Source organism: Cydia strobilella, chromosome 1 (assembly GCF_947568885.1).
Source record: "Cydia strobilella chromosome 1, ilCydStro3.1, whole genome shotgun sequence".
Taxonomy (NCBI): domain Eukaryota; kingdom Metazoa; phylum Arthropoda; class Insecta; order Lepidoptera; family Tortricidae; genus Cydia; species Cydia strobilella.
In genome coordinates this window covers 8,350,569-8,376,442 of record NC_086041.1, presented here as the reverse complement: position 1 = coordinate 8,376,442, position 25,874 = coordinate 8,350,569, and the positions used below count along the sequence as shown (strand labels likewise).

The 25,874-nt window shown below is 41.1% G+C and overlaps 1 protein-coding gene across 1 annotated transcript in view; it reads right to left on the bottom strand.

Moving 5' to 3' along the window:
* Positions 1 to 7,591: 7,591 nt before the first annotated feature.
* The window catches only part of LOC134756287 (E3 ubiquitin-protein ligase KCMF1), a 31,691-nt gene continuing 13,408 nt past the window's right edge, over positions 7,592 to 25,874 (bottom strand). Inside the window, exons 6-9 of the mRNA XM_063693122.1 lie at positions 18,324 to 18,498; positions 17,424 to 17,577; positions 7,746 to 7,972; positions 7,592 to 7,660 (exon numbers count right to left, since the gene is read on the bottom strand). Coding sequence (XP_063549192.1) covers positions 7,607 to 7,660; positions 7,746 to 7,972; positions 17,424 to 17,577; positions 18,324 to 18,498 — 610 coding nt within the window. The 3' untranslated portion in view covers positions 7,592 to 7,606. The remainder of the gene's footprint in view (positions 7,661 to 7,745; positions 7,973 to 17,423; positions 17,578 to 18,323; positions 18,499 to 25,874) is intronic.

Genomic DNA, 25,874 nt, shown 5'->3' with positions numbered 1-25,874 from the left:
AGCGAAGCAAATCATAGACGACCAAAGCGGTGACACAGGACTGGACGTTCAGGTAGGACTTGGAAATTATAATTATTACCACCGACATGTTAACGCCAAAACCTAGGTTGATAGATTAATAGTAAGAATCGATATATATAATAAATAATAATGATAATATTTCTATATCCCCTTTTGTGCCTTTGGCGTCAGGCAATTTGCCTTATAATACGTTCCGAGATGTTCCAGCGCCTCAGACAAGGTTTCCTCGACCCTGTCAAACGCGTGGCACTGAGCTGCTAAGGCCAGATCGTCAGCGTATAGAAACCGTTCCGTTCCTGGCGGGCAGGATTGATCGTTTGTGTAGATGTTAAAGAGGGTCGGAGCTAGTACGCTTGTTTGTGGGAGACCATTTTTTTGTCGGCTCCTGCGGCTCTTTTCCGCATTGAGTTGGACCTGGAAGCGGCGGTTGCGGAGTAACTCACTGAGAACTCGAACAAAGCCCCTGTCCCGATGATATTAGCGACTTTATGTAACAGGATGTTGATGTTGACAGTGTCATAAGCTGCTGATAGGTTAACAAAAGCGACGCCAGTTACCATGCCGAGTTCAAAACCATCCTCGATGTGCTGCGTCAGCTTCACGGGCGAATTCGAATTATGAGATACGTCATTTACTAGTTCTAGAAACGGTATGGATTAGACAGATATGTCAGTATATTTATCAGTACGGTTTTTACTCACTATTATTTTTAGTCGCTTTTGGCGACATGTTTCGGATTCTTTGGGAATCCATCCTCAGGCACGAGTGTCCGCGGCGATTGTTCGTCGTGCACTGCCCGCGCCGCCCGCCTCGTCGCTCGTTGCGCACGCGCTGACGGGGCGGGGGCGGGGGGCGCGGGGCAGTCCGCAGATGGAGTCGTCAAGTGAAGGTCTGGTAGGGCGGCTGTATCGAACGAAGTCAAGCACACTGCACTCACTATGTCCCCGCGATCGTCACAACACACTTGCCGCTTGACCCTAGGTATTATAGGCTTCCATGCAGGTGGCAACATCCAGCCTCCGTCCCGATTGAAATTAGGGCGGCGTGAAATTTCAATCGCCTCGCGAATCTTACGCGGCACAAAACATTTCTCCCGTACCAGTAATCTCGCTTTATCGAAACGAATGAAATGGGACGCGCCTATATCGTTCGCATGCTCTGCCACAGCTGAGTTCCTGGTGTCCTTGTTCTTTACGCTGCGTATGTGTTCCGACAACCTAGTGGAGACATTCACTCAGAGGAACTCAGCTGTGGCAGAGCATGCGAACGATATAGGCGCGTCCCATTTCATTCGTTTCGATAAAGCGAGATTACTGGTACGGGAGAAATGTTTTGTGCCGCGTAAGATTCGCGAGGCGATTGAAATTTCACGCCGCCCTAATTTCAATCGGGACGGAGGCTGGATGTTGCCACCTGCATGGAAGCCTATAATACCTAGGGTCAAGCGGCAAGTGTGTTGTGACGATCGCGGGGACATAGTGAGTGCAGTGTGCTTGACTTCGTTCGATACAGCCGCCCTACCAGACCTTCACTTGACGACTCCATCTGCGGACTGCCCCGCGCCCCCCGCCCCCGCCCCATCAGCGCGTGCGCAACGAGCGACGAGGCGGGCGGCGCGGGCAGTGCACGACGAACAACCGCCGCGGACACTCGTGCCTGAGGATGGATTCCCAAAGAATCCGAAACATGTCGCCAAAAGCGACTAAAAATAATAGTGAGTAAAAACCGTACTGATAAATATTTTGAAATATGACTTCTTCTTCTTCTTCTTCTTTTAAAATTATGGCTTCAGCCCAGTGGGACTATTTCGCCAGTATCAAGGTATTGAGAGGTTTACAAACGACAAAAATTGTACGGTTGTACAAGACAGTGTACGGTGATTTGTTAGCTCTTGTAAATCGATAGCTAGTCTTTACAAGAAGCACGTGGACTACCGGCCGTTGACTCCAAGATGGTGGTTAAACGCGCTTCAAAATTAATTCTCCATTCACTGCACACTACCACATTAGTTTACTGTATAATAAGCTATCGATATTACACTTTAAACAATATTAATAAGCAAAAAACAAAGTAATTAATCACGATGCTAACTATCAAGATGGCGCTCGAACCGGAAGATTTTGAAATATGTCTCACGATAGTTTAAGTGAGATATGTCAGTGTCAAAAATGACATTTTTGTTTGAAGAAACGTCACTTTTGACACTGACATATCTAATAGCCTACAGCCCGCTCCAGACTACGCGGCGCGAAGCCGGGAACGCAAGTGTGGAGTCGATTTTGCTGATTAGCGAACTAGACTCCACACTCGCGTTCGCGGCTTCGCGCCGCGATTCGCGCAAGAGTGGAGAGCCCTTAAGATACGTTATATATGGCCAACCTTCACCGAGACGTCTGACGGATGAAACTTATATTTTATGAAAGAAAATGTTTCTGACATAGACATAGTCTGTGGACATAGTATAGTAGTTATAGACATGAAACCGAGCGACCAGGGGTAAGAGAAAGAAATATTCATGTATTGACCGGTTAATGTATGGCAGCATAATCCTTTTTCTCTTTCACTCTTATAAATTTCGGTATTTCGCCATCGCCTACCTATGCTGCCATAACCCGACCATGAAAAAAAAAACCCGGTCGGTGATAAGGACAAAAAATAGCACTATTTTCTCTTTCCTCTTATAGGAATCGCAATAAGACTATCTTTCTCTATCAGAGTGTCAAGCCCTTGGTTTCTGAACATAAATAAATAGGGTTGCCTAAAGAAATATGGTGAAGGCTATTTTTTTAATAAATTATTGAAAATAATTTTTTTTCTTCAAATTTCACCAACTTGTCTGACGAACGAAATAAGTTCCAATGGAAAGTATACAACTTGTACAACATGAGTAAATTAGGTTGCCTATCTTTTTAACCGACTTCAAGATTTCAAAAGGTTTTTCCCCTCACTAGCTCGGAAAGCCGTCTTTTATCCTTTAAAACAAGCGGGGAAAAACGCATTTTATCCACTAGTGGGGAAAGTAATTTGACCTTGGATGGAGCGTGTTTAAGTTGCTTGACAGATAACAAAACGTAAAACGCTCATAACTCATAATAATGGTTCGTTCGATATTAATTATCATTAAATAAATGGTTTGAGAATCTAATAAAAAATACCAGATTTAGCTTAAGTCATAAACCTTAAAATTCCATAAAAAAGTTTGTTTTTTAATAATTATGTTAAATATAATTCTGAACGCACAAGTCAAGTCGATGCAATTTCAAAACGCATCATTGATATTTCATACGTCAGAAATGTCAACATTACATAGATGCGGCCTACCGCGTGCGCCCGTAAGGGATAGACGTAGATGACGTCATAAACGTGGGGATACCATATTGGTAAAAATTACCCCAATATTTGATATCACGTTGGGGCGATTACCCTGGAGGCAAAGTTTGACTGTATTAAAATTGTCGAATAAAATGTCAATGGGCCGTTCTTTTTAGGCGTATGATCAATGAAATACCTCCTATAATTCGCGCAGGTGGTACAAAACTAAACATGTTTAGTAAATAAAACGTAAAATAAAATGTATTATGAGTTTTAATTTTATGAAATCACAAATCACAATCACATTATTCACACCAATTAATGTACACCACATTTAATCTTCACAACATTTGTTTATTTTATTTTTTGGAATTAGAAATAAGAAAACTTCGAGGTCAAAATTACCCATAAAATTATGATATTTTCATCTGGTATCCCTAACATGATTGTTATCACAGAATAACTAAGGTCAATGGGGCCAAATCCGTCTGCGGGACATTTTTCCACCGTGGGCACAGAATAACTAATAGTACTACCGTACAGAAAATTCACTCCTTCACAAAAGCCAGATTTAGGTATAAAATTATACCTACACTCGCCGCCTGCAAGCAAAATTGAAACTTATAACCGCGCACGAACCGTGAATCTTCTTCGCGCGTCGCAGTTTTATGACCGAGCTGTGAGTGTCGGCACGGGGTTGTCACTTGACAAGTTTTTGTACCTATACCTACTGATTTATTATTTTTAAGATAAATATGTAGGAATTACAAACGTTGATTCTGTAAACATTTTTAGCCGAAGATAGTATGTCTGATTCTCACGAAAGTAGGTATGCCACAGCCGTATTCCTTTGAAAATATGTCGGTCAGTTCCTAATATTGTTTCTGGGCGACCAATATTCAATAAATTAAGGATGTTTATTTTAACTATTACAAGTATAAAGACTTAGGGAACTAAAGATTTTCAATTTTGCGCGAGCGCCAGGTGACACTACTATCGTGCGAGCCGAGCGGCAGCCCACTGCCATACACCTGCCCGGGCGGTGCGCCGGCCAAATATACCTAAACTGCGTGGTGACACCCCCCTGTTGTTATGCAGCTAAATTAAGAAGATTAAAAACGGCTGACCTCAGACTCGTCTGAGTAGCTGACATATTACCACAAACAACCTACGTAATTTGGGCAGATAATTTTACAAATAATGTTTTGTTAATTTGCGTAAATATTTGTGATATTTTTATTGAAATCGTTTGATTCTACATTGCTTTGGTGTAACGTAATTTTACGATGTTATTCTCACATATTGCGTTAAGAGGAAGGTGTAAAATACCATACTTACGTGTGAAAGGTTATGTTCTCATATTTTTGCTCATAGCGGCTATTACAGCCGATTACAGAACAATTCACCATTATTTTATCAATTCAAAACGCTAACCATCACTATGTTTTATAAGAGAAAGCACAATTTCATAGAAAACAACAATAATTAAACAAGCAACGAACAAGCATGACATGTCACGTACTTATTTGTTTGCCACAATTTCGGTTGTGGCAGCGGTGGAAAAGTGAAACTATGACAAAGACAAAAGTAAGTGCTCTCTGTCACTACTACTGAAAGATACATAAGACTATCCCGTTCGGTCATTTCGCCCACCCCTCATGACCGATCCATGTTATACTAGATTCATGCAACATTATCAAAATTTTTTTACTTCAAAACTTCTTACGTAAAAGTACAGAATTTCCAGTTTTTTTTAAATTATAATATCGTAAAAAAAATGAGTGAGTCCAGTTGATGAAGATGATCTAACGCCTGTGGATGTTGCACTTTCCTCGCTATAGTGAGGGGAAAAATATTGTGTTACACACGGGTGCAAATGTATTTTACTTCTCGTGTGTTAAAACACTCGCGGGTAAAATACAACTTTGCACCCTTGTATAACAAATAACTGTTTTTTTTTAAATGTTTGTTACTCCATAACTCCGTCATTTATGGACCGATTTTCAAAATTCTTTTTTTGATTGTAAGTATATACATACAGATTGGTCCCGTTTTTTTCAAAACGCAGTTCTGATGATGGGATCCATGAGGAACGAGGGAACTCCTCAAATGTTAAAGGCATACATATAGTGAATTTAGTATTTTCATCAACAAATCAAGCATTTACATTTAAAAAAGTGACATTTGATGAAGTGGAACTGCTGATGATGATCAGAACGGAACTCTTCAATGACGCATAGTTCACGTTTGGCGATTTGTCTTCTTCGTTATGATTGGTAAGCAAGTTGCGTTTTCAAAGACACATTTTTGTCAAGCTCGAGTTCTGATGATGGGATCCATGAGGAATCGTGGGAACTCCTCAAATGTCAAAGGCATACATATAGTGATCTTTGTATTTTCATCAAGAAATCCAGCATTTCCATTTAAAAAAGTGACATTTGATGAAGTGCAGCTGCTGATGAATGAACGTAGGAATGAACGTAGTTGTCGCAGTAAGGCATTATTTAGCATTTCTAACAGCAGAACAAAACACGCATGGCATTCGTATATTGGGCGCGCGTGTAGGCAGTACAATGAAAAAGGTATGGACGCAGATTTGTTTAGCAGCAGGTTTAGCATCAACAAATCCAGCATTTACATAAAAAAGTGACATTTGATGAAGTGGAACTGCTGATGATGATCAGAATGGAACTCTTCAACGACTCATAGTTCACGTTTGGCGATTTAGTTTCTTTGTTATGGACCCAGACCCAAACTTGAACCTGGACTTTTTTTAAACTGCGATCCTCACAGAACCGAACTTTAGGTTAGAACTGTGACCCTTACAGAAACGAAATGCTATCAGAACATTGGGTTAGGTTAGGTTAGAACTATGACCCTTACAGAAACGAAATGCTACTAGAAACGTAGGTCAACAATAAGTAACCTTTCAACGGCATCCCCCATTGAAGTCGGTTTTTTTTTCTTAAAAAAATATTCTGGTCACTATTATGAGGTTGCCGTGTTTAAACAGGTGAGGCGCGGATGCGTGCGACGGATTTTACCCGCGAGCGTGCACCCGCGCAAGACAGCGGAGACAATTGGGTACATGTTACAATATTTTAACTGACGGCGTTGATGATTTCTATGTGTATAAATATTTATATATAACTTTATATCATATACATCGTAGTCGTGTGTTAAACTGTCCTATAATATTTATAACACATTTGAAGCCGCATAGTGTTAAGCATAGTGTTAAAAAACAGTTACATGTCGCGCGAGTGACTAAAAACACGTGAGTGAAACCGCTAAGTTAGTTAACTGAAAGGTCTTGTAAATTTCAATAATAAAAAGCTTTTTAATATTATAGAATTTAATTAGGGTACATACAAACATTATGTAATGTTGGAGTATAATAATCAAACTAATAAGCACATTCTTTTGAGTTGCTAGTGAAAAAATTGTGGGTAAGTAGTTAATGACCAGTTCGACTTTTGTTTTTTACAAGAATAGTAGAGGAGCCAGTTTTCATTAAACCAACCACTGGGATGTGGTCAACACATCTACTAATATTTATCTATATTTTACTTCATCAGCACTACATTTTTACAACTGCAAAAAAATCGATGAACTAAGTATCACTACACTTTGTTGGTCATTGTCAATATTGTTACTGTTTGCTGTTTCAATATGGACGACAATTGTAAAAATATCAGTCTCCACCGGCTCCCCCTGAACATTAAGAGTTAAATTAATAACGTAAACTGCCTATCCGACGATAATTATTTATAATTTAATTATGTATTTAAACCGATTAAAACATTCCATAGCTATTACTCTCTACGACAAAGGAAACCACACTGATTTATCGAAAGCCAACAAAACAAACATAAGCATCCACTAATAAGTGTTAGCGAAAACAACGAAACGAGTCGATCGCGACCCCGGTCTGACCGGAGCGGCGGCGGCGGCCTCGGCCGCATAATTATGTACACCGTCGCGCGACCCGCGGGCCGCGCGGCGAGGATAAATAATATTATATAGACTACCGTACGATCTAACGAATAAACATTAAATAGTTTCATCTACCGACGTCTGTACAGGGCGCGGCGGGTCCGGGCGCGGCCTCGGGCTTCGGGCGCGGCTCGGAGGTCGGCCTCGGGGCCGCCACGCCGGCCTCGGGCTTCGGGCGGGGCTCAGGGGGCGCGGGCCGCGCGGGCGCCGCCGGCGCCGCCTTCGCGCGCCGCACGCGCGGCGGCGGCGGCGGCGCCGGCGCGCGGCCCCCGCGCTCCTACCTGCCCTCGGGCAGCTGCCGCGCCACCGCGTGCGCGCGCGCCGCCGCCTCCTGACGACAAACACGTGCGTGTGAGCGTGGCGGGCACGGGCACGGGCACACATTCGGCGGTCCTCGCCCGTCAACGTCAGCATACCTTGGTGCGCGGCTGCGGCTTGGTGCGCGGCAGCGGCAGTGCGGGTTGGGGCGCGGGCTGGGGCTGGGGCAGGGCGGGCGGCTGCGGCTCGGGGGCGGGCGCGGCGCGGGGCGCGGGCGGCGGCGGGCGCGGCGCGGGCGCGGGCGGGCCCAGCGACGCCAGCACCAGCCCGCGCAGCAGCGCCGCGCGCGTCTCCGCCTCCGGGCCTACCACGCCCGTCGTCGCTCCTGCGAACACGTAACAACATTTCAACGTCTCTTTATTTGCTCGATTCGTCTCGATGGATTTAACTAACCGCTTCTGAGGCCGGTGCAAACTTGCAAAATGAAATGTCAAACGAGTCGGTTGGTCGAGGTTTGAAACATATACAGATTGGATTTTATAAAAGGGGCACTGAGGGCAGTTACCAAATCCCGTGCCGAAAAAACGGTGTTATGAGACTTTCGCTATTTAATTTTTTATTAACGATGTATGGTATTTAAAGATTTTGAAAAAAAAAAAAAATGTAGTCCACAAAATCGCCAATTTTGCCAAAAATTTTTTTCGTAATTATTTTAATAATACGCTTTTAACGATATAAATGATATTATTAAACAATGTTAATAACAGGGGAGCCTAAGATGCTAAATTTGTAGTAACGAGTTAAAAAAAATCGTTGTTAACCAACATTTATTTAGAAATCTTCAAACCGTGATATCTCGTGAACCCCTTGGTCGATTTTGATCTACTTAGCGGCATTCTGCTCAGTTTTTTAGGTACAAAAAATGTACAAATAAAATAAATTATAACAAAATAATAAAAAAAAAAATTGTTTTCAAACGTCAGATTAAGGATACTGCATTCCAAATTATAGTCAGATTAAGGTTTTACATAACTGGGACATCAATCTGAACCTGTCTGTATAATAATCTGACACGCTCGAGTATCTCAAGATGGCGGTTTTTTTTGCTTACTGCTCGCTGTAATCGTCAGATTATGGAAATATACACTTTTGTAGGGTCCATTTAACAACCCCTTTGAATATCTGACGCGCTCGAGTAAATTACTTTTTCAAAATTTTTATACCGTGTGTGGGTGTGACGAAAAATTTCAAACGGCTGTATTTTATTATCAAGCAAGATGACGACAGCTTTCTAACCGCAGTTGAAAGTCCTATTATTGAATTATAAATAAATAATTCTGATTTTACGCGATGCGACGTTACACCGGTGAACAGAAGAGATCACTGAAATTTAATCTTTTCCAAATGGCAAGAAAATTTTCAACATTCTCCATGCTTGCTTTCGATACACTAAAAATTACCTCGAAGTTTCGTGCATTTCATAATATAAATAAATAATTTTGTACGTTGTCTCTTGAACAGAGGTCTCGAAGCGGCGGACCTTTAGGAACAAGTGACCCTAGGACCATCAGAAAGATTGTTAGGTAATATAATTTGCGTCCGCCCCCGCATGCCGTCATATTTATCGTGAAAAATTGGGCTACATATGCGGCTTAAGTGAAACGAACTATAAAGAAACATAGTATATAGATTCGTACAAAAGTTAGGATAGCTCAAGTAACCGAAAATTTGCGTTATTAATTTCTGGGCCAAGTCGAAAATCATACAATTTCCTTCGTACAAAAAGTCGCATTTTGTAATAGACGATGAGCAAAGTAAGACCACCATACGTCCTGCAGTGCCGGTCTCTCGACTATTCAGGGGCTCAAATCAAGAGTGTATTTAAAGAGAAGGATAAAACAGCCAAAAAACTTTAACAACTTCAGCAGGTGTTGGGATGGTGCAGGCAAATATGAAAAACAGCTCCGGACAAAGCTGGCACTGAATGCGCTAGGAAAAAGCTTCTTATCACTCCTGCAGAGACTTAATAATAATAAAAGCTGATAATTATTTAAATTATAAGTAGCTTCATATTCTAGTAATCCTAAATTCTAAAAATCCTTATCAATTGCATCAGTTTTTTTAATTTGAAGTTTACAGTTTTTTTCGGTACACCCCTTATGAAAACCGGCAGATTAACATACCCTTGTTATCAGAAACATGTTGCGCGACTGGCTCTACCAATATCTGACGCGCTCGAGAAACTACACGTGGTGGTTTTTTTTACATTTAAGAAATCTGTAGACGCTTTCCTGCTCGCTAAAAAAGAAAATATTATAGTTACATCTAGAGTGCGCAGTCTTTTACATTCCTTGAAAAGGACACCGTAGAAGTCATCAAACCAGCAAATGTATATAACATTTTTTTCTTCCTAATTCCCAGTTTCGATTCCAATAGGTCTCTCGTGGTACCAACATTATAATAATAGGTACTGATCATGTGTTTGGCTGTTTAATGGACCTATGCCTTCATTTGATATGGCCACTTCCGCTTTTAAAAAGTTTGGAACTCGACAAATAATGGAATTTGTATGCAACATGGCAGTACCGAAATCGAGACTGCAATGTTTTTAACTTTTTAATTTTTTGACTGACCATAAACTACGCACTTCGCGACCTACTTTTTAACCGGCAACGTCATCTTTGCCGTCCATTTTTGAGAAAACATTATTTTCATCACACCTGCTCAAAAAAGATCTTATTTCATGAAGGTGTACTGAAGGGTAATAGTACATTATTGTCGAGGCTCGGAAGTAGCTACTTGCTGGCTGAGGATTCGTTTTAAACGGACGACCTTGGGAGTCCGTTTAATTGAATCCGAAGCCAGCAAGTAGCCTTCCAGCCGAGTCATATATAGTGCTTTTCTCAAAAATGGCGCAATTTCAATTTATTTATTTTTCACCTCAGCAGCTCGAACAAGCCTACTTTCGAAGTGCGACTTTCCTCACTCCAGGGAGTGAAACAATGTAGCTTTTTAATTTAGTGAAGGCCATGAACTTCATACTTTTATTACATTTTTTTTTATGGTATGGTACGGTACGGTACGGTCCGGTCCGATAAATAATACTTTTTTTTTCTGTTTATTCTGTGTAATTCGAAATACATTTTAACCTTTAATATGTTCTCACTACTGAGGTGAAAAATTATGCGTGCAACAGGAGAGCAAAGTTATTTTACATCTCGTGTTTTTGAGTTCCTCGCTACGCTCAAGATTCTACCTTAGAATCACTCGCTTCGCTCGTGATTCAATTATGGAATCTTTCGCTTTCTCGGGACTCAAAATAAACACTCGCAAGAAAAACCAACTTTCCTCTCTTGTTGCACAAATAACTATTGCTAATATACACAGATACAATATTGGTCATGTCAGTGTGGTACAAATTCATGAGTGCATATTACGCCACAATAGGCATGCAAAATATTAATCTTACACTAAAATTATAATTAGCCTATCTTCTTAGCTAACTAATAGGTATACATTTAAACTTATTACAAATCACAAATTAATGTATTATATATTATACATTAATAATCGACACATTGTGAAACATATAAATAATAAAACGTTCAAAATTACAATTAAAATAAATGAAACAGCCATGACGATAAAAAAAACAAAAATAGTCAACATTATTATATTCATTCGTATATTTTTTCGAAAAATTCCGTTAAGGAATAGAAAGGTCTACTGATTAAAAATGATTTTAAATTCTGTTTAAATTTATCTAAATTACTGCATTCTGTGATGTCGTTATTTAAAGCATTGTATATTTTTATTTCATTATATTCTGGGCTTCTCTTAAAGTGTACGTAATTATTACATTTTGGTAACTCAATACTATTGTTACTCCTTAATGCATGCATCTTGTTTTCACCTTTGTACCTGTATTTAAATTTATTTTTATGAATATGTGTGCAAATTACATACATACATACATACATACATATAATCACGGCTATTTCCCGGAGGGGTAGGCAGAGACCACGGATTTCCACTTGCTACGATCCTGACATACCTCTTTCGCTTCCTTCACTTTCATAACATTCCTCATACACGCTCGCCGGTTTAGGGTGCTCTTGACCTGGCCTTCAGGATTTCCCCGATCTGATCAGAGAAAGTCCGCCGAGGTCTGCCCCTTCCAACTCCTGTTTCTACCTCTCCCTTATACACTCTCTTTGTTAGCCTTCTTTCACTCATTCTTTCCACGTGTCTAAACCATCTCAACATACCTTTCTCAATTTTTGTCACTACATCTTCGCTCAGTCCACACTTTTCCCTTATCACACTGTTCCTAATTCTATCTTGTAATCTCACACCACACACACTTCTCAACGCTCTCATTTCCACTGCATTCACTTGGCTCTGATGCCTCTTCTGCCATACCCAACTTTCGCTACCATACATAAGTGTAGGTACCAGCACCCCTCTATGCACAGCCAACCGTGCCTTTTGCGACACCTTCTGGCTGCTCATAAAAGCGTTAAGTGCCCCATTCACGCGATTTCCAGCACTCACTCTCCTTTCAATATCTTTATCATGCTTACCGTCCCTAGTAAATAATGTTCCCATATACACAAACTCTTTCACTTGTTCTACTCTTTCTTGTCCAATCAAAATTTCACAGTTTGTCATATATTCCTCCTTTTCAAATACCATAACTTTCGTCTTACTTACATTTATTTTCATTCCTTTCCTTTCAAAAGATCCATGCATTCTAGTTACCATCTCCTGCAACTCTTCACCCGATGACGCTAGCAATACCAGGTCATCAGCGTAAAGAAGACATTTGACGGGTAACCCACTCATTCTCAGCCCACATTCATCATTTCTCAAATCATGCAATCTACTGTCCATGAACAGATTAAACAGCCACGGTGACGCTACACATCCCTGCTAACACCCTTTTTCGATGCTAAACCACTCAGTGTACGACCCGTTTACCCTCACACAAGCACTGGAATCCTCATAGAGCGATTTCAGTGCCTGAATGAGACGGCCGCTCAATCCATACACCGACAGTACCGACCAAAGTTCATTCCTTGCCACTCTGTCATAAGCCTTTTCCAAATCCACGAAAGCGCAATCGACCTTCTGACCTTTGGCCAAATACTTTTCGGCTATGCATCGCAAGGAAAAGACTTGATCCGTACATCCCATACCCTTTCGGAATCCCGCTTGTGCATCCCATACTTTCTCATCGGTTTCTTTCACTACTCTTTCAATCAATATCTTTGCATACAATTTGCCGACGACGCTGAGTAAGCTAATGGCTCTGTAGTTTTTGCAATCCAGTTGTGATCCCTTTCCTTTGTAAAGAGGTACAATGACGGCCTTGCACCAGTCCCTGGGCACTTGACCGGTTCTGAAGCACATATTGAAAAGGCGGTACAACTGACTTGCTACAATGCCTTGTCCAGCTTTCAGCATCTCGACAGAAACTCTATCATACCCTGCAGCCTTCCCTGATTTCATTCCTTTCAACGCTTTCACAATTTCATCCATGCTAACTATCTTCGTTCTCCGACACGTTTTCAATGCTTTCATTCAACTCCGAAATTGACGTGCTTGCCTCCTCTTTATCAAACAAACTTTCAAAATACTTTTTCCATCTTTCTAAGATGCATTCTTCCTCATTCACTAATCTTCCATTCTTGTCTTTTATTGACTTTAGCTCAGAATTCTGGGTGTTACCCCTGGCTAAACGAACGGACTTCCAGAAAAACTTTATATTTGTTTGGAAATCTTGTGAGAGCCTTTCTTCCATTTTATCTTTCTGTTCGTCTTTCTTTCTGTCTACTAATTCCTTTACTAACACTTTCATATAATCCTTTTTCGCTTCACTGACTTCGTCAAATGAAGCCGTGTGATTTCTTTGGTTAGCTCTTGTGGCTAACCAATCCAACCACAACTTTTTCTTCTTACACACTGCTTCTTGCACTTCTTTATCCCACCAAACATTCTTCTCCTTTTTTCCTTTGTGCCTCTTCCTTACTCCACATACTTCACTTGCCACACTTACTACTTTATTTTTAAAACTATTCCCCAATTGTTCAGTCTCACTAATCTCATCCATACCATTGAATTCGGTTTTTAATCTACTCCTATACTCATCATTTACTCCTTCTTCTTGCAAATTCTCCACTTTTATTCTTTTTAAATCGACAGTAACTGTACGGGGTCGTTGTCTCCATCCTTTAAACAAGCCACTTAATCGGCACATTACCAGGAAGTGGTCAGAATGGATACCCGACCCTCGATACACCCTGGAGTCGATAACATTGTTCCTAATTCTTTCATCCACTATCACAAAGTCAATCATACTTTTCCTAACATTCTCCGCCTCTCGAGTGTATAAGTGTATCCTTTTGTGGTCAAACATCGTGTTTGTTACACAAAGGTTCCACTCTTGGCAAATTTCTAACACGCTTCTCCCATTATCATTCACTCTCTCGTCACCGTACATTCCAAGAACCTTTTCAAATCCGTCCCTTTTTATTCCTACCCAGCCATTGAAGTCACCTAACAAAACTAATCTTTCATTACTCTTACATACTTTCAAAACCTCTCTTAGTTCATCCCAAAATATCTGCCTTTCACCCCGAACGCGCTGTGAGATACTCGCACCCCGGTCTACTGGAGCGTAAACTCCTACCAAAAATATGCGCATCATTCCCACTTTCAGTCTAATCCACATCAGTCTGGAATTCACACATTCAAATTCTCTCACACACTCAGCCATTCTTGCGGAAAGTACAACACCAACTCCGTGTAGGTTCCATGCAAGGTGGTATAGCATCCTTTCCGTTTCGTCTAATTAACACACAAAATATCAATTTTTCTCTCATCCATCATCTGCAAAACCTCATTTAATTTCTCTTCCATTCCTCCTCCAACATTCAGCGTAGCAAAGCGACTTTCCGTGAGCCGCTTGTCGCCCCCGCGAGAAACGAGACGTGACGGGTGGCGTACCACGTCGCCGCCATTCGGATGATTATTATCATTTTGAATCTCCATTGCGTTCCCACGAGTAAAAGGGATTTAAATGTCCACAACAGCAGAGCCCTGTACTGAAGCAAGGCGGTTCACCACTGTGTCCTGTGACCGCCAACACAGACACCCTCCGTTCAACGCCAGTACTACCCCCTGGCTATGCATCCCTCGGCACGGGTCGGCTAACACTTTGGATTTGGGGGTTTTATATTGGAGTTTTCCTTCTCCTAGACGGGTTGCAGCACAAAAAGCTAACGAGGCCCATCTCCCCGGGTTCTATTTTGGAGTTTTCCTTCTCCTAGACGGGTTGCAGCACAAAGCTAACGAGGCCCATCTCCCCGGGTAATATTTTGGAGTTTTCCTTCTCCTAGACGGGTTGCAGCACAATGATAACGAGGCCCATCTCCCAGAATGTGTGCAAATTAAGTAGCTATAAAGCGATATTACAGTCATAATTTGGTGTTTTATAAAAAGAGGGCGACAGTGTTCTCTAGGTTTTGCTTTTCCAATACTTCTAACAGCTTTCTTTTGTAAAATAAGTATTGCATTTACGTGAACACTGCTTCCCCAAACCTCCAGACCGTACCTTAAAATACTCTCAAAATAGGCGAAGTATACCGTCTTAAGGACTGCTGAAGTAAGAGTTTTGGATAAACTTTTAAGAGTATAGCAAGCACTAGCTAATCCCTTTCGTGTGGAGTCTATGTGATTAGACCATCTCAGTTGCTCGTCCAGTTCAACTCCCAGAAACTTTGTATTATCCGCTTTTACTATGGGAAGCGGCAACTCATAAGGTATACTATTGGTATGTCTAGAGAAAGTTAGGTAGTTTGTTTTATCAGTATTTCGTTTGAGACCGTTACTCTCGAACCAAAGAACAATCTCAGAACAAGTTTCACTAATTTGGGATTTTAACATATTTAAGTCATGATTTTGAAAAATAATACTAGTGTCGTCTGCATAAAGGTAAGTTTTGCCATAAGTAAAATTTTTTGGGAGAACATTTATAAAAATTATGAAGAGCAGTGGGCCTAGCACCGATCCTTGTGGGACGCCACAGTAGATATTTTTATCATCTGAATTAACTAGTTCTAAGCATTTCGAGTTATTTATGTGTGTTATTTGGACATATTGAGTTCTACCTGTTAGATATGATTTAAGGAGTTTTAGAACTGGACCACGTATTCCATAGTAATGCAATTTGTCAATAAGTATCTGATGATTTACGCAGTCGAACGCCTTACTCAGATCGCAGAAAATCCCAGCACATTTGTGATTTCGATTCAAACCGTTCATTACTTCCGTGACCAGGTCAGTGACCGCTGTGGTAGCGTTGCGATTTTGCATAAAACCGAATTGCTCAGAGCAAAAATATTTATTTTGATTAAAATGGTCTATAATTCTAGAAGCAATAGCTCTCTCGAAGATTTTTGAAATTATAGATGTAAGAGAAATGGGACGGTAGTTATTTTTATCAGTTTTGTCACATTTTTTGTGAAGAGGAATTACTTTTGCTTGCTTAAGCTGTAAGGGGAAAGTTTCTTCCTCAATACAGGAATTAAATATGTGACATAATGGTATACACATAACTTCAATATTGAATTTTACTATTTCAGTGCATACATCATTTTCAATGATCTTACTATTTTGATTATTTCTACTTCGTCTATAGGTGACATGAACATTGATTTCATGTTATTGGTTGTGTATTTACGTAGTAATGGAACATGTTTACCGTAATGGTTTCCCTCTGTAGCTGTAATTTTACTCACGTTTACAAAAAAGTCGTTAAGAACATTGCCAGTAGATTTAGGGTCGTCAATTATTTTATTGTCTTCTAGTAATTTGATTGATGACACATTTGTAGTAACCTTTCTGCCCGTATTTTCATTCACAATTTTCCATATGGCTTTGCTTTTGCATTTAGCATTTTTGATCTCACGTGAGACGTGTAAGTTTTTTGCTGTAGACAAGGTTTTTCTTAATATTCCATTATACTTTTTAAAGTATGCTTTTACTTTATCATTATGTTTATTTTTTCGCAGTTGTATTAATAACGCTCTCTTTTTCCGACAAGATATTTTATTAATTTATATAAATGCAAATATAATAGAAATATTTTACAGAAGCAACATTCTTATGTATATATTTTTACAGAAAAAAGTAAAAAGATTTCCTTTGCCGCCGTTTTATTTTTTTAATTAAAAATGGAAGTGTATTTTTCTGCTGAAAATACGCCAACCTATTTGAGACACCTAAATAGTCGCGGTACCAATATAATAATAAGTACTGATCATCTGTTTGGCTGTTTAATGGACCTATGCCTTCATTTGATATGGCCACTTCAACTTTTAAAAAGTTTGGAACTCGACAAAAAATGGAATTTGTATGCAACATTGCCGTCCCGAAATCGAGACTGCAATGTTTTTAACTTTTTAATTTTTTGACCGACCATAAACTACGCACTTCGCGACCTACTTTTTAACCGGCAACGTCGACTTTGCCGTCCATTTTTGAGAAAAGGTCTATATTGTTCCCGCGGGAGCTATGAATTGTAAAAAAAGCTAGAACTCCCTCCCCTTTGTCGATGAGATATTCCGTTCCAGTCTTCATCAGCAGTTCCAAAACCGAATCGTGAACTTCCTAGACTTATATTGACCGGGATATAGACCGTGATTACCTTTTGTGTGTTTTGTACCGAGAACCTGCTTTTGAAATATTGAAGTCGGTTAATGTCGAGCTGGAGGTAAGTATGTCGTACAGTAAGAACGGTCGAGTACGGCGACGGCGACGGCGGACGTAGTTACCTAGGAAGCCGGAGAGCAGGTACTGGGAGTCGGTGTGGTCGGCGGTGGAGGGCGGCGCGACGGCGGGCGCGGGCGCGGGCGGCGGCGCGGCGGCGGCGGCGGCGGTGGCGGCGGCGGGCCGGCGCGGCAGCCGCTCCAGCTGCTGCCGCGCCGCCTGCGAATACGTAACGACATCCTGCTACTCCAACAATGTTCTAGCGACGTAGAGGCTAAAGGAGCGAACCTCGACTCTCCTTCGACGGGAGTTAAGAGGTTTGCCACTAGAGCCTTGCATCTCGTTCTAATTAGGGTGACCATAATTAGGTCGTATGTATGTATGATATTAGGATAAGTCGGAATATATAGTTTGACCAAGTTCTTAAAGCTCCTGTACACCATGGCCCAGTGTACGCATTTATGCGTTAGAGGGAGCAAGTGATATTGCTATCTCATTCCACCGCATAGCTGCGTCCCTTAGACTGGCCTACGCTGATGGGCCATGGTGTACAGGAGCCATTAAATAAATGTCAGCCGTTGGCGTCCACTGTCGAACTTTAAAATGGTTACGTTTTTTCATTTGTAGTCTGCCTCTTTCGCACTCATGGTATGTTCATGTTCATATACGTGATGATGGTGATGGATTCCCTTTTGCACACTTCAGCTATGTTTAAGCGTAATCGTCATCGTAGATCTGTGATTGATTAAATAAATCCGCGATCTAAATCTTAAACTGAATATTACATTTTGATTAGTATAATACAACTTACAAGCTTTCTAATCATGGGTATATTTCTGTATTAACAGCTTTGCAATAAAAACCTTTGTGACAAAACTTATGGGCCGACCTAGTATATAATGTATGTTTTTTAAAGCCCTATCGAAAGTGTGTGATCGCTCGGGTGGGTGGTGGTGGGTACTCACCGTGGCCTGTTGGCGCTCCAGCTGCAGCTGCATCTGCAACTGCTGCAGCTGGCTGGGCGTGCCGGGCTGGCCGGCGCCGCGCCGCACGCCGGACAGCTGCGACAGCAGCTCCGCGATGGGGTCGACCACCGCGTCGCGCGACGACGGCGACAGCGACGACAGCCCGCCGCTGGTGCTGCAACACACACACACACACACCCCATTCACGTTCAGCTCCGTACGCGCCCCTACTACCAGAGAACCCGACCAAAATGATAATCGTACGTACATCGACAGACACCAAACGATAAAGGTATCCGGATGACAGATACTGAAAAGTCACGTGACTACTTCCATACGTTATTTAAGTTTCCAATGGCGTTTTCTATCAACGATTGTCAACTTGGCTAGGCCCCCTGGGGTGAGGCACGTCTAGACAAATCGAACCGCTACGTGCGACTAGTAGATCGGACAAGCTAGTCAATAAGTTACTTTTCAGGCTCTTGTAACATTTGTGACTGTTTGTTTTTTATTTATTAAGAGCGCTTATTCCCTGGAGCGTTCATCGATTTCACGAAATAACACTCAATAGATGGCGTTGACGCGCGGTACGCGAGCGCCGGCAACTATAACGCGTTTTGAACGCAGAGAAGAATAATCTTGATCGTTGTCGATTTCAATAGCAAGTAACATTATTTTTATTGTTATAGCCACTCTTTTATTTTATTTTATATGCATGGTAGTAGTAATTTCAGTTTATTATATTAAGAAAATATACATACTTGTGAAAATATACATACATAGATGGAGCGACGACCTGGTGAAAGTCGCGGGAATTCGGTGGTTGCGAGCGGCACAGGATCGGTCGGAGTGGCGAGCCTTGGGGGAGGCCTATGTCCAGCAGTGGACGTCTATCGGCTGACATGATGATGATGATGATGATGATGACATACTTGTACCCAGAGATGACCAGGGTGCCAACCGTTTAGGTACTTATAGTTCACATTAAAACCAAATCTGCAGCTGGCCTCTGAAATTGGTAATAGAAACGCGATCTGTATGTCTTTCGCTTTCCAAATGACCAGGGTGCCTAGCCAAGATGCCAACCGTTTACGCTCCGTAGCAAACGAAACGTAACTGTCTCTGTCGCACTAATATTGAAGTGATAGAGAGAGATTACGCTATTGTTCGCTTCGGAAAGAACGACTGGAATCTTGGCTAGGCACTCGGGTTTAGTACCTACAGTTTACGTTAAAACCAAATCTGTAGCTGGCCACTGAAATGGGTAATAGAAACGCGTTCCGTATGTGTTTTGCTTTCCAGATAATCAGAGTACCTAGCCAAGATGCCAGTCGTTCGTTCCGTAGCGAACGATAGGGTAATCTCTCTCTATCACTCTTCCATATTAGTGCGACAGAGACGGTTGCGATTCGTTCGCTACGGAGCGTAAACGGTTGGCATCTTGGCTAGGCACCCTGGTCATCTGCAAAGCGAAACACATACGGAACGCGTTTCTATTACCCATTACAGTGGCCAGCTATAAATTTGGTTTTAATGTAAACTATAATAGGTACCTAAACCTGGGTGCCTAGCCAAGATGCCAGTCGTTCGTTCCGCAGCGAACGATAGGGTAATCTCTCTCTATCACTCTTCCATATTAGTGCGACAGAGACGGTTGCGTTTCGTTCGCTACGGAGCGTAAACGGTTGGCATCTTGGCTAGGCACCCTGGTCATCTGCAAAGCGAAACACATACGGAACGCGTTTCTATTACCCATTACAGTGGCCAGCTATAGATTTGGTTTTAATGTAAACTATAGGTACCTAAACCTGGGTGCCTAGCCAAGATGCCAGTCGTTCGTTCCGCAGCGAACGATAGGGTAATCTCTCTATCACTCTTCCATATTAGTGCGACAGAGACGGTTGCGTTTCGTTCGCTACGGAGCGTAAAAAGTTGGCATCTTGGCTAGGCACCCTGGTCATCTGCAAAGCGAAACACATACGGAACGCGTTTCTATTACCCATTACAGTGGCCAGCTATAGATTTGGTTTTAATGTAAACTATAGGTACCTAAACCTGGGTGCCTAGCCAAGATGCCAGTCGTTCGTTCCGTAGCGAATGATAGGGTAATCTCTCTCTATCACTCTTACATATTAATGCGACAGAGACAGTTACGTTTCGTTCGCTACGGAGCGTAAACGGTTGGCATTTTGGCTAGGCACCCTGGTCATCTGGAAAGCGACAGACATAAGGAACGAGTTTCTACTACCCATTTTAGAGGCCAGCTACAGATTTGGTTTTAATGTAAATTATATAATAGATACCTAAACGGTTGGCATCTTGGCTAGGCACCTTGGTCATCTGGAAAGGGAAAGACATACGGAACCCGTTTCTACTACCCATCCAGAGGCCAGCTACAGATTTGGTTTTAATGTAAACTATAAGTACCTAAACGGTTGGCATCTTGGCTAGGCACCCTGGTCATCTAGAAAGGGAAAGACACAAGGAACGCGTTTCTACGACCCATTTTAGAGCCCAGCTACATATTTGGTTTTAATGTAAATTATATTCTAGGTACCTAAACGGTTGGCATCTTGGCTAGGCACCTTGGTCATCTGGAAAGGGAAAGACATACGGAACCCGTTTCTACTACCCATTCAGAGGCCAGCTACAGATTTGGTTTTAATGTAAACTATAGGTACCTAAACGGTTGGCATCTTGGCTAGGCACCCTGGTCATCTAGAAAGCGAAATACACAAGGAACGCGTTTCTATTACCCATTTTAGAGGCCAGCTACAGATTTGGTTTTAATGTAAATTATATTCTAGGTACCTAAACGGTTGGCATCTTGGCTAGGCACCTTAGTCATCTGGAAAGGGAAAGACATACGGAACCCGTTTCTACTACCCATTCAGAGGCCAGCTACAGATTTGGTTTTAATGTAAACTAAAGGTACCTAAACGGTTGGCATCTTGGCTAGGCACCCTGAACAGACCCGATCACCTAGGCGAAAAAATTTAATATTTGGGCTATAAAATGTACCTATGAACACATTGATCACCTAAGGATCAAGATTTTCTAATCGCAGTATACACCACTTCTCGGAACTAGCTCGTTGGTTACGAATGAAACAAACGCCTGACGATCGAGCACAGGTCCGTCCCCTAAGCGCGCTCGGCGAAGACTGAGCGCGCAGTGTCGGTGCAGCGTGATTTATACGCCTTTTAAAAATATTTAAATTTACGGGAAAATAGGGCCTATAGTTAAGATTTTTTTTTTATGGGTTCACATAAAGTTAGAGTTTGCTATAATATTATTTTGAGGGCAAAATATAAGTACAATTTGCGATAAAAAAATATAATGCGACCCTGTTTTCACCGAAAAAATGAAGAAAACTCGGAAGGTATTTTATAATTTTTTTAAAATGAATCTTTGATTTTCAATAATTTCAGCCCCTCGTACAAGATATTGTGAATTGAATTGTAATCATTCATGTACCAACTGATTCTTGTTTACTGCAAAATTGGCAACCGAAACGACACTTCTCACTGCAAATTTTGAAAAATACTACCAGGAAAACTCATTTATTTTAAGTTTAAAAAGAGAAAATGAAAACTAACTATTTCAGCCGCTAGTTTAGGAAATGATTATTTAAGAACGTTAACAGTTTTTGAATAAATACTAATAGTTACGTCGTAATGTTGAATGAAAAAGGAAGCATTTTGCAAAATACGCTCGTTTGTAGGAATAACTAATGTCAAATCGTATTATTTGGTATTATCAAAGAGAATATATAGGATAGAGGTTACTGTCAGAGTAAATTTTGTAGTCACAGTAAATTTACTGCCATCTATCGACACACGATTAATAGTACAATCGGATTAGGTCTAACCTCGAAATCCTTCCAAAGTTATGAAATTTGGTATGCATGTTAATTAAAGGTCTGGGGGCACGGTAGTGCCCCCGCCAAGCCGAGCAAAACAAAGAGGCACGGCCATACCATCCTTTTCTCTAAGCCACTTAGGCCATTTTCAACGTTCTGTAATTTTGTTATAGCTAGAACCCTGAATTTTCAGTGACGTATAGAGTATAACATGACTTAGATAAATTCTCAAAAACATGTAATTTGAACATGTAGTTTAAGAATGATTGCATGTCAAAGTTCCTTAGTTTTGTCACTGAAACTTTGTAATCCTATATAAACATATGCGATAACAAAGTTACGTTTGCAGTTCCTAAAATTAGTATGTTAAGTATAGGTACAGTACGTTGTACGATGTGAGTATGAATGAAGATTCTCCTTTACGGCCTATTGTAAGTCAGATTGATTCTCCTACGTACGACTTAGCAAAACACGTCGCAAAGGTGCTGCAACAGTTAGTTGGGCAGACGGAATCGTACGTGAAGGACTCGCCATTTTATTGAGATCGTACAGGACGTTAGGATTGAACCTGATGAAGTGATGGTCAGTTTTGACGTAGAGTCATTGTTCACTAACGTACCTGTAATTGATAGCATTGAGGTAGTAAGAAACAAGATCCAGGAGAACGGCATGCCAATAGAATACGTAAGGCTCCTTGAACACTGCCTCACTACAAATTACTTTCTGTTTCGCGGGCAATATTATATACAGGCAGAGAGAGTAGCGATGGGCAGTCCGGTGGCTCCAGTGGTGGCTAACATTTGGATGGAACACTTTGAGCACCTAGCCCTTTCTGCGCCCCCAGTTCCCGTTAAAATTTGGAAGAGGTACGTGGATGATGTGTTCTGCATAATTAAGGGTGGTAAACAGGAAGCTGAACTGATGCTAGGACACCTCACACGGACCGCTATTTACACGCGAGCTCGCACCATCATCCCAGACAGTTAAACTCGGTTGTGGCATCACTGACTAATCGAGCACACGCTCTGTGTGACTCGCTACATCTAAACCAGGAGCTGAACCATGTTCAGAGTGTCCTGAGGATGAATGGCTACAGAGTTAACATTGACAAGCGGGACACAAAAACCAAGCGCCTCACTCATCGCGTTGAGAGACAGCCAGCGTTTATGCCGTACGTCAAGGGTGTGACAGACAAGATATCAAAAATACTAAATAACTACTCTGTAAAAACTATCTTCACCCCGCACAGGAAAATTGCACAATTTCAGCGGTCGCCTAAAGACAATATTCCCCTGAAAAAACCTGGTGTATACAAAGTTGAGTGCAGCTGTGGTAGTTCGTACATTGGGCAGACCAAACGCACTATTGCCTGCAGAATTAAAGAACACATTGCTGCGGTCAAGAACAATGACGTTCGCAAGTCAGCTATTGCTCAGCATCTCCTTGAGTCGGGTACAAATCACTGGATCGAGTTGCATAGTCCCAAGGTCATTTCGACAGAACGCCACTATATACCAAGATTGGTAAGAGAAGCCGTTGAAATTCACAAATACAAAAATTTCAATCGTGAAGATGGGTTTAAACTGTCAAATGTGTGGAATCCTGTGATTTGTTTGTGTAAAAAAACCAGTGATATCCGAATCAAACACGCGTAGTGACACCGTGAGTGTAGTGTGTTTGGACAGACCCACGAGTGTGAACGCGACCGGACCAACAAGTGTGAATGCGACCGTTGGTAACGTTGAAAGTGAACGCAGCCGACGCGCAAGAATGAGGGTAGACAGAGCGCTGTCTACACAACTTTGACACCCACCCGCTATCTTCAGTCACCCGTGAACATGATGCATGTAACTGCGTCGAAATATCGGGAGCTCACAAATAATACAAAAGGTAATCACGGTCTATATCCCGGTCAATATAAGTCTAGTGAAACTAACCGTGAATCATTCAAAACTCTAATGAATGAAGATGTTTATAATTATGATATGTGTATACATAGTATGAGTATGGTATGGGTATGAGTACACAAAAAGAAAGACTGCCTACAAAAAGAAATGAGATCCCATCAAAAACATTACATGTAAAAAGATGCAAGTCTCGCAACAGTCGCAACCCAGTTCTTCTACTACAAAAATTTTTTGAGATGTAATGTGATACCAAGTCGATTATTTTAGTCAGTGCCAGGGGGTGTTAAAACCGTAACAATATTAGATACTTACCTTTATTTTTTTAATACATATCCACTACATATCATATAATGACTTGGCAGTCGCACACAATGCTTTACTTATACTCGTATGTGTATTGCTCAAACTGTATGTCATTATTAGGGCTAGCGCTATGTTCAATTAGGATTATTTCAAAATTTTCAAATAGTTGACGAATTATCCTTATGTCATTATGTAGCCGTGCGATTGCCAAGTCATTATAAGTATTAAAAAAATAAAGGTAAGTATCTAATATTGTTACGGTTTTAACACCCCCTGGCACTGACTAAAATAATCGACTTGACATTATATCTCAATTTTTTTTGTAGTAGAACTGGGTTGCGACTGTTGCGAGACTTGCATCTTTTTACATGTAATGTTTTTGATGGGATCTCCTTTTCACGTCCACACTATTTCACATTTGGGGACCTCAAGGAATCGCAGCCATCTTGGAAAATGTGTATCATTCTGGAGAAATTTGCGTTTTACTCTAAATCTACGTTCTCTTAGTGTAAGCCCTTCGCATAAAAAAACCGCAAATCGATGTACAGGTAAGCCGTTTGGCACACGCATACTAGAGGGTAAAACAAAATTTTTGACCCGCAGTCCCTAAAAAAAAACCAAAACCTATCGTGTGTGGTATCATACGAAAGGTCGTTTTGAGGCGATTGTAAGCATATATCACATCATTATATTTCGGCCCTTTTTTTTTAAATTAAAACAAAGAATTTTCGAAACATACCAAGTTTGGGCTCCTCCAGATACGATATGGCTAATTTTATTTTGTACAATATACTACAAATGATACGTGATATCCTCATGTCTAACCCCAAGAAAGCAATTATGAAAATAATTACATTACGTATTTTTTTAATTTTTCATTTTACAGTGACACAGTTCTACTTCAATACCTATTTCACGAGACTTATGGAACTATACTGCAGATACGGTACATATTAATCATAAAATGATACGTAATATCCATATATCCAACGGGGGTACCTCTTTAACCCTTTAGCTGCGCCTTTTCATCAGTTGGTATAGTTTGTTTAGTTTTTGACACAAAATATCAAGATTATCAAGGTTGTATCCTTCAGATACGATATAGCTTGCTGACTTTTTTTTGTACAATATACCACAAATGATACGTAATATCTTGATATATAACCCCAAAAAAGCAATTTTGAAAATAATTTCATTAAGATTTTTTTTTTCATGTGTATAATTTTGCAATATAGAACCGTTTTTCCCCCGAAGGGTAAAAAACGGATATTTAGGTTCCTGCCGAAGCTTGAACCACATATGAGATAACACCCTTGTAACTCAGCCCTAATTAAGGGAATTTATCAACTTGCAGCGCCATCTATCGCGCCACTCAAGTACTAATGTCGCCCGGTTGCTAGCGCTCGGCTGCTTTCTCGTCAGTACCATATGTATAAGCCGGCAAGGCCCTTAGGCGTGGTTCAAGCTTCGGCAGGAACC